Source organism: Hemibagrus wyckioides, linkage group LG29 (assembly GCF_019097595.1).
Source record: "Hemibagrus wyckioides isolate EC202008001 linkage group LG29, SWU_Hwy_1.0, whole genome shotgun sequence".
NCBI classification, from domain to species: domain Eukaryota; kingdom Metazoa; phylum Chordata; class Actinopteri; order Siluriformes; family Bagridae; genus Hemibagrus; species Hemibagrus wyckioides.
The window spans coordinates 1,644,837-1,654,836 of NC_080738.1; the positions used below are offsets into that span (position 1 = coordinate 1,644,837).

Here is a 10,000-nt window from a genome sequence, read left to right on the forward strand (position 1 = left end):
TGTGCACATGTATATGTGTGAGTATGTATGTGTGTAGTGTGTATATGTGTGTGTGTGTGCACATGTATATGTGTGAGTATGTATGTGTGTAGTGTGTATATGTGTGTGTGTGTGTGCACATGTATATGTGTGAGTATGTATGTGTGTAGTGTGTATATGTGTGTGTGTGTGTGCACATGTATATGTGTGAGTATGTATGTGTGTAGTGTGTGTGTGTGTGTGTGCACATGTATATGTGTGAGTATGTATGTGTGTAGTGTGTATATGTGTGTGTGTGTGTGCACATGTATATGTGTGAGTATGTATGTGTGTAGTGTGTATATGTGTGTGTGTGTGTGCACATGTATATGTGTAAGTATGTATGTGTGTAGTGTGTATATGTGTGTGTGTGTGTGTGTGTGTGTGTATGTACACTATATTGCCAAAAGTATTCTCTCACCCATCCACATAATCAGAATCAGGTGTTCCAATCATTTCCATTTCACATTTGTGAAAGAATGGGTCGCTCTCAGGAGCTCAGTGAATTCCAGCGTGGAACTGTGATAGGATGCCACCTGTGCAACAAATCCAGTCGTGAAATTTCCTCGCTCCTAAATATTCCACAGCCAACTGTCAGCTGTATTATAAGAACGTGGAAGTGTTTGGGAACGACAGCAACTCAGCCACGAAGTGGTAGGCCACGTAAACTGACGGAGCGGGGTCAGCGGATGCTGAGGCGCATAGTGCGAAGAGGTCGCCAACTTTCTGCAGAGTCAATCGCTACAGACCTCCAAACTTCATGTGGCCTTCAGATGAGCTCAAGAACAGTGCGCAGAGAGCTTCATGGAATGGGTTTCCATGGCCGAGCAGCTGCATCCAAGCCATACATCACCAAGTGCAATGCAAAGCGTCGGATGCAGTGGTGTAAAGCACGCCGCCACTGGACTCTAGAGCAGTGGAGACGCGTTCTCTGGAGTGACCAATCGCACTTCTCCATCTGGCAATCTGATGGACGAGTCTGGGTTTGGCGGTTGCCAGGAGAACGGTACTTGTCTGACTGCATTGTGCCAAGTGTAAAGTTTGGTGGAGGGGGGATTATGGTGTGGGGTTGTTTTTCAGGAGCTGGGCTTGGCCCCTTAGTTCCAGTGAAAGGAACTCTGAATGCTTCAGCATACCAAGACATTTTGGACAATTCCATGTTCCCAACTTTGTGGGAACAGTTTGGAGCTGGCCCCTTCCTCTTCCAACATGACTGTGCACCAGTGACCAAAGCAAGGTCCATAAAGACATGGATGACAGAGTCTGGTGTGGATGAACTTGACTGGCCTGCACAGAGTCCTGACCTCAACCCGATAGAACACCTTTGGGATGAATTAGAGCGGAGACTGAGAGCCAGGCCTTCTCGTCCAACATCAGTGTGTGACCTCACAAATGCGCTTCTGGAAGAATGGTCAAAAATTCCCATAAACACACTCCTAAACCTTGTGGACAGCCTTCCCAGAAGAGTTGAAGCTGTTATAGCTGCAAAGGGTGGACCGACGTCATATTGAACCCTATGGATTAGGAATGGGATGTCACTTAAGTTCATATGTGAGTCAAGGCAGGTGAGAGAATACTTTTGGCAATATAGTGTATGTGTGTATATGTGTGTGTGTGTGTGCGCACATGTATATGTGTGTGCACATGTATATATATGTGTGTGTGTGTGTGTGTGTGTGTAAGGTGTGTGTGTAGTGTGTGTGTGCACATGTGTATATATATGTGTGTGTGTGTGTAGTGTGTATATGTGTGTGTGTGCACATGTATATATATATGTGTGTGTGTGTGTGTGTAAGGTGTGTGTGTAGTGTGTGTGTGCACATGTATATGTGTGTGCACATGTATATATATGTGTGTGTGTGTGTAAGGTGTGTGTGTAGTGTGTGTGTGCATGTGTGTGTATATGTGTCTGTACAGAATGTTACTTCATGGTATTGCACGATATGGTTGCACAGTATTTTCTGTCACAATCTCTGACATGCTTCTGAAGTTTATTTTTCTAAAAAGAGGAAATCCTTCAGCTTATGATCATAAACCTTTCACAGAAACGTCCTTCTTTAATGTGAAACCCTCAGCAGTGATTTCTGTGAGAAACATGAGGTCAGTGTCTTTTATCTCAGTGCTAGTTCTGTCTTAATACTGACCCACAAAACTGGACATCAGCTCAGACCAGGAACAGTGAAATCATCATCAAATAAACTATAAACACTAAAATATAACAAGATCAGATCCAGGAGTCTCAGAGATATAAGGGTGTAGAGACACATTAGGACCTCGCTGTTCACACACACACACACACACACACACACACACACTGACTAAACCACTCATTTATATAAAAATACTCCCTGAAATCTTCCTGAATGCTGAAGATTCCTGCTGATGCTGCTCCTGAGAGAGATGAACAGAGTGTGTGATTAATGAGAGGTTTCTCTGTGTGATGTCCAGCGCTGTGGTCATGGGGTGTTTGAGACAGCCCAGGCGAAGGCAAACGCGGAGTCTGTCTTGCTCTGCTCTGCTTGCTTTCTCATCAGGATGAGTTTGGGGTTCCTCACCAGCGTGTACATGAGGAACCAGCGGGTGCGAGCTCTCTCTCTCCCGGGACGCTCTGGAAAGCAGAAGTGTAAGGTGTATCAGTCAGTATAAGGTCAGTAACCGGACCGTCCTCTTCAGCAGCAGGTACGAGACTGTACTATCAGGTGAGGGTCAGGGGACATGGTCAGTAACTGAAACTTCCTCGTCAAAGTCAGGTACAAGACTGTACTGTCAGCTGAAGGTCAGGGGGCCGTGGTCAGTAATCGGACTGTCCTCAAAGGTGGCAGGTATGAGGCTGTACTGTCAGGTGAGGGTCAGAGGGCTGTGGTCAGTAACTGGACCATCCTCTTCAGCAGCTGGTACGAGACTGTACTGTCAGGTGAAGGTCAGGGGGCCGTGGTCAGTAAGTAGACCAGCCTCGTCAGTATCAGGTACAAGATTATACTGTCAGGTGAAGGTCAGGGGGCCGTGGTCAGTAAGTAGACCAGCCTCGTCAGTATCAGGTACAAGATTATACTGTCAGGTGAAGGTCAGGGGGATGTGGTCAGTAAGTAGACCAGCCTCGTCAGATGCAGGTACGAGACTATGCTGTCAGTTGAAGGTCAGGGGGACGTGGTCAGTAACTGGACCGTCCTCATCAGATGCAGGTACGAGACTGTACTGTCAGGTGAAGGTCAGGGGGATGCGGTCTACAGCTAAATAATAATGAGTTACCTGTCGAGTGCAGCAGCTCCTCTTCATCCTCAGGTGAGGTTTAGTTTGAACAGCTGGATTAAAATGTCCTGCAACTTCATCACAGAGAACTGACCAATGCCATGAAACATGAAGGAGCAGTAAGAAGTAAGATGAATGAAGGCAACTGCTTCATCCTCTGAGTGTGAGAACATTCTGAACAGTCCAGCAGCCTGGTCATGGAGGTGTGTGTGTGTGTGTGTGTGTGTGTGTGTGTGTGTGTGTGTGAAAATGGGCATGAGAGCTCACAGTGAGGTCATAGCGAGTGTGAGGGGCTACTTTCTGTCAGCATTACTGGACAGGCTGCAGGAAGATGTCAGGTTCTCCATGAAGGCTGAGGTGTCTGAGCTCTCACTGTGTAACAAAACTCATCCACATCTAGTGCCGTGGTCAGTGCAGTGGTCAGTGTGTGTACCAGTGTTACACACTAATGCTCATTTCATTAATATTGTCATGAAATCTCCAGAACACCTCATTTTCACTTTTATTTCACACTCATACACTTAATAATAATACACAATACATAATAATAATAATAATAATAATAATAATAATTATTATTATTATTATTATTATTATTATTATTACGATGAATAATCAGTGTGTGATTTATATGAAGCTGCTTATTTTCCTGAAAGAGCAGTGTTTTATTCCACTTACACAACAACACACAAACTACTGTAATATACTGTATAATACTGTATTAAAGACATACATGTGTTTATACTGTATATGTGTGTTTGGGTGTGTGTGTGGGGGTATTTCTATAAAGGTGTGTGTGTGTGGTGTGTAGTGTGTGGGGGGTATTTCAATAAAGGTGTGTGTGTGTCTGTGTGTGTGTGTCTGGTGTGTAGTGTATGTATGTGTATGTAGTGTGTGGGGGGTATTTCAATAAAGGTGTGTGTGTGTGTATACATGTGTGTGTGTATATATGTCTGTGTGTAGTGTGTGTGTGTGGGGGGGGGGTATTTCAATAGAGGTGTGTGTATGTGCTGTGCATTTGTGTGTGGTGTGTGCACATGTATGTGTGCGTATGTATGTGTGTAGTGTGTATATGTGTGTGTGTGTGTGCACATGTATATGTGTGAGTATGTATGTGTGTAGTGTGTATATGTGTGTGTGTGTGCACATGTATATGTGTGAGTATGTATGTGTGTAGTGTGTGTGTGTGTGTGTGCACATGTATATGTGTGAGTATGTATGTGTGTAGTGTGTATATGTGTGTGTGTGCACATGTATATGTGTGAGTATGTATGTGTGTAGTGTGTATATGTGTGTGTGTGCACATGTATATGTGTGAGTATGTATGTGTGTAGTGTGTATATGTGTGTGTGTGTGTGCACATGTATGTGTGAGTATGTATGTGTGTAGTGTGTATATGTGTGTGTGTGTGCACATGTATATGTGTGCGTATGTATGTGTGTAGTGTGTATAAGTGTGTGTGTGTGTGCACATGTATATGTGTGAGTATGTATGTGTGTAGTGTGTATATGTGTGTGTGTGTGCACATGTATATGTGTGAGTATGTATGTGTGTAGTGTGTATATGTGTGTGTGTGTGTGCACATGTATGTGTGAGTATGTATGTGTGTAGTGTGTATATGTGTGTGTGTGTGCACATGTATATGTGTGCGTATGTATGTGTGTAGTGTGTATAAGTGTGTGTGTGTGTGCACATGTATATGTGTGAGTATGTATGTGTGTAATGTGTATATGTGTGTGTGTGCACATGTATATGTGTGAGTATGTATGTGTGTAATGTGTATATGTGTGTGTGTGTGTGCACATATATATGTGTGCGTATGTATGTGTGTGTGTGTGTGTGTGTGCACATGTATATGTGTGAGTATGTATGTGTGTAGTGTGTATATGTGTGTGTGTGTGTGTGTGTGCACATGTATATGTGTGAGTATGTATGTGTGTAGTGTGTATATGTGTGTGTGTGTGCACATGTATATGTGTGAGTATGTATGTGTGTAGTGTGTGTGTGTGTGTGTGTGCACATGTATATGTGTGAGTATGTATGTGTGTAATGTGTATATGTGTGTGTGTGTGCACATGTATATGTGTGAGTATGTATGTGTGTATATGTGTGTGTGTGTGTGTGCACATGTGTATATATATATATGTGTGTGTGTGTGTAAGGTTTGTGTGTAGTGTGTGTGTGCACATGTATATGTGTGAGTATGTATGTGTGTAGTGTGTATATGTGTGTGTGTGTGCACATGTATATGTGTGCGTATGTATGTGTGTATATGTGTGTGTGTGTGTGCGTGCACATGTATATGTGTGTGCACATGTGTATATATATATGTATGTGTGTAGTGTGTATATATGTGTGTGTGTGTGTGTGTAAGGTGTGTGTGTAGTGTGTGTGTGCACATGTATATGTGTGCGTATGTATGTGTGTAGTGTGTATATGTGTGTGTGTGCACATGTATATGTGTGAGTATGTATGTGTGTAATGTGTATATGTGTGTGTGTGCACATGTATATGTGTGAGTATGTATGTGTGTATATGTGTGTGTGTGTGCACATGTATATATATATGTGTGTGTGTGTGTAAGGTTTGTGTGTAGTGTGCGTGTGCACATGTATATATATATGTGTGTGTGTGTAAGGTTTGTGTGTAGTGTGTGTGTGCACATGTATATGTGTGAGTATGTATGTGTGTAGTGTGTATGTGTGTGTGTGCACATGTATATGTGTGCGTATGTATGTGTGTATATGTGTGTGTGTGTGTGCGTGCACATGTATATGTGTGTGCACATGTGTATATATATATGTATGTGTGTAGTGTGTATATATATGTGTGTGTGTGTGTGTGTGTGTAGTGTGTGTGCACATGTATATGTGTACGTATGTATGTGTGTAGTGTGTATATGTGTGTGTGTGCACATGTGTATATATATGTGTGTGTGTGTGTAAGGTGTGTGTGTAGTGTGTGTGTGCACATGTATATGTGTGCGTATGTATGTGTGTATATGTGTGTGTGTGTAAGGTGTGTGTGTAGTGTGTGTGTGCACATGTATATGTGTGCGTATGTATGTGTGTATATGTGTGTGTGTGCACATGTATATATATATATGTGTGTGTGTGTGTGTAAGGTGTGTGTGTAGTGTGTGTGTGCACATGTATATGTGTGTGCACATGTATATATATATGTGTGTGTGTGTGTGTGTAAGGTGTGTGTGTAGTGTGTGTGCATGTGTGTGTATATGTGTCTGTACAGAATGTTGCTTCATGGTATTGCACGATATGGTTGCACAGTATTTTCTGTCACAATCTCTGACATGCTTCTGAAGTTTATTTTTCTAAAAAGAGGAAATCCTTCAGCTTATGATCATAAACCTTTCACAGAAACGTCCTTCTTTAATGTGAAACCCTCAGCAGTGATTTCTGTGAGAAACATGAGGTCAGTGTCTTTTATCTCAGTGCTAGTTCTGTCTTAATACTGACCCACAAAACTGGACATCAGCTCAGACCAGGAACAGTGAAATCATCATCAAATAAACTATAAACACTAAAATATAACAAGATCAGATCCAGGAGTCTCAGAGATAAGGGTGTAGAGACACATTAGGACCTCGCTGTTCACACACACACACACACACACACTGACTAAACCACTCATTTATATAAAAATACTCCCTGAAATCTTCCTGAATGCTGAAGATTCCTGCTGATGCTGCTCCTGAGAGAGATGAACAGAGTGTGTGATTAATGAGAGGTTTCTCTGTGTGATGTCCAGCGCTGTGGTCATGGGGTGTTTGAGACAGCCCAGGCGAAGGCAAACGCGGAGTCTGTCTTGCTCTGCTCTGCTTGCTTTCTCATCAGGATGAGTTTGGGGTTCCTCACCAGCGTGTACATGAGGAACCAGCGGGTGCGAGCTCTCTCTCTCCCGGGACGCTCTGGAAAGCAGAAGTGTAAGGTGTATCAGTCAGTATAAGGTCAGTAACCGGACCGTCCTCTTCAGCAGCAGGTACAAGACTGTACTGTCAGCTGAAGGTCAGGGGGCCGTGGTCAGTAATCGGACTGTCCTCAAAGGTGGCAGGTATGAGACTGTACTGTCAGGTGAGGGTCAGAGGGCTGTGGTCAGTAACTGGACCATCCTCTTCAGCAGCTGGTACGAGACTGTACTGTCAGGTGAAGGTCATTGGGCCGTGGTCAGTAAGTAGACCAGCCTCGTCAGTATCAGGTACAAGATTATACTGTCAGGTGAAGGTCAGGGGGATGTGGTCAGTAAGAGGACTGTCCTCGTCAGCAGCAGGTACAAAACTGTACTGTCAGGTGAAGATCAGGGGGACATGGTCAGTAACCGGACCACCCTTGTCAGCATCAGGTACGAGACTGTAGTGTCAGGTGAAGGTCAGGGGGCTGTGGTCAATAAGCAGACCGTCCTCATCAGTGACCGTCAGTGTCAGTGACCATCCTCAAAGGTGGCAGGTACAAGACTGTACTCTGAGATGAAGGTCAGGGGTACGAGGAGGTGCAGCATAACCGTGTTTACTGAAGTGACACTGTTACCTGGTTTTATGAGGGATGTCTCATCCACTCGGACATGACGCAGTGTGTGATGCAGCATCAGGTGACAGAAGGTCAGCAGGACCGGATTACTGTGATGATGATCCGTTATGATCATACCCACCCAGGTGCAGTAACCTGAGGAAAAGAAAAGGAAGCAGAGTCCGGTGTAAAGCTTGGGGCAGGACTCCATTGGGACTGGAACTGTACTAACGTTGAGGTGGGAAAAAACTGGCCGTACTCTTGTCCAGCGTCTCGAAGCCCTGCGGCATTATGGCTCGCTCGATACATGACAGCAGCATCAACCCCACGGCGCTGCTTTTCATTAAGCGCATCATGCAGCTCATCAAACCGAGGATCAGGTTAAAGAAGAACAGGAAGTAGTTCACGTTGTTGAAGACCTTCCTGTGGAAGACAGAGGGACAGATTAATTATCCCACACTTCAGATGTGAGTTTTTAGGATTTTAAACAAATTCCTAACAGCTTCAAATCAACCCAAACACACCATCTGACCAGTGCAGTGCCTTTATTTCCAACACTTTGTGAGCAGTTATTTCTAGATTCATGGGAAACACACACCCACACACACAAGCTTTCCTGCTGATGAATCCCAGGCAGGAAGCCAAGTTGGAAAATTCTTCTGGTTTGTTTAAATGGAATGAATTTATCTTTTTTTTATTCTTCTTCTCTAATCTCAGCTTCCAGCAGCTTGATGGTAAAGATCTACAGCCAACCATCAGAACCTGTCATGACTTGTAGAGCTGGTAGAAAGCTGAGACAGAAGGTCAGGACGAGCCACTGTATTTTTCCAGGACGACCCAACAGGAAGTGTGCTCTGAACACGATACGCTTTAAACTATTTACTGCTTATTGTTGCTGTTACCTGTTATTGAGGGCTAAAGGTTTGTCTTTATCCGTTGGTGAGTTTTTATCTTGCAGGAAAAATATGTGGAGGAACATGCGCTGGAGTCCCATCACTGCTAGCACCACGAAGAAATTCGCTCTGGGTTTATAAAACACACACACACACACACACACACACACACACACACACACATGAGGATCAGATCCAACATCAACTCAGTTCTGTGTAACTGCACACTTTCTTATTTATCCAGACACTCAGGGGATGGAGTCAACAGGAAGATAAAATATCAAATCATAAAAAGCTTTGACTTGTGGGGTTGCAGCTGCAGCTCTTGTGGGGTGTTCCCGGTCTGCAGTGGTCAGTATCTATCAAAAGTGGTCCAAGGAAGGAACAGTGGTGAACCGGTGACAGGGTCATGGGCGGTCAAGGGTCATTGATGCACGTGGGGAGAGAAGGCTGGACCGTGTGATCCGATCCAACAGACGAGCTACTGTTGATCAAACTGCTGAAGAAGTTAATGCTGGTTCTGATAGAAAGGGGTCAGAATACACAGTGCAGGACGGGTCAGGGCTGTTTCGGCAGCAAAAGGAGGACCAACACAATATTAGGCAGGTGGTCATAATGTTATGCCTGGTCAGTGTAGTGTAAAGTTCATGGAGTGGAGTGTTAATGAGAGACAGCTGTAATGATGTGGTCCACTACAACACATCATCATCATCATCATCATCATCAGATTCTCAGTGATAAACTACGTACAGAACGATGATCAGGTCAGTCAGCCAGGGGAGGAATCCGTTTGTCCGGATCGGAGATATAACCATGTACACAAACACCAAGCCGCCCACAAACATTGCCAAGTGCGTGATCAGGTAACCTGAAAAAACATCAGGAACATTTCTTTAAAAACAAACCCCATGAAAATTCATTCAGTGTTATTATATCTGATTCTGATTGACGCCCATGGCTGCACTGACCCCACAGAGTGAAGGCGATCTGGTAGCTGGGGTACTTCAGCAGGCCGCCCTGGAGGACAAATAACGTTAGTTATGTTCAAGAGGACCCTTTTTACTCAAAATGACCAAAGATATTTTTTAATAAAGTGAAGAAAATGGAAACACTCACTAAACTAGCCGTAGGACTGGGTTTGTACTTCCTGGGTAAATAGGTTTTTTTTCCAGTCCACATAGATTTAATGTGCTTCCTGTCAATCAAATGTTTCAGTTTCCACGGGTGAGAAAAAAAACCTTTGCATAAAATCGATGTAGAAACTAGCATCTTATTTATATTTATATTAATGTTATGTAGTGAGTTATGCTGATGCAC

The 10,000-nt window shown here is 43.8% G+C and overlaps 1 protein-coding gene across 1 annotated transcript in view; it reads right to left on the reverse strand.

Annotated features, from left to right (window-relative positions):
• Positions 1-5,749: 5,749 nt before the first annotated feature.
• The window catches only part of LOC131348836 (stimulated by retinoic acid gene 6 protein-like), a 25,324-nt gene continuing 21,073 nt past the window's right edge, over positions 5,750-10,000 (reverse strand). Inside the window, exons 13-19 of the mRNA XM_058384005.1 lie at positions 9,800-9,878; positions 9,652-9,700; positions 9,434-9,551; positions 8,693-8,812; positions 8,050-8,213; positions 7,812-7,946; positions 5,750-7,195 (exon numbers count right to left, since the gene is read on the reverse strand). Coding sequence (XP_058239988.1) covers positions 7,044-7,195; positions 7,812-7,946; positions 8,050-8,213; positions 8,693-8,812; positions 9,434-9,551; positions 9,652-9,700; positions 9,800-9,878 — 817 coding nt within the window. The 3' untranslated portion in view covers positions 5,750-7,043. The remainder of the gene's footprint in view (positions 7,196-7,811; positions 7,947-8,049; positions 8,214-8,692; positions 8,813-9,433; positions 9,552-9,651; positions 9,701-9,799; positions 9,879-10,000) is intronic.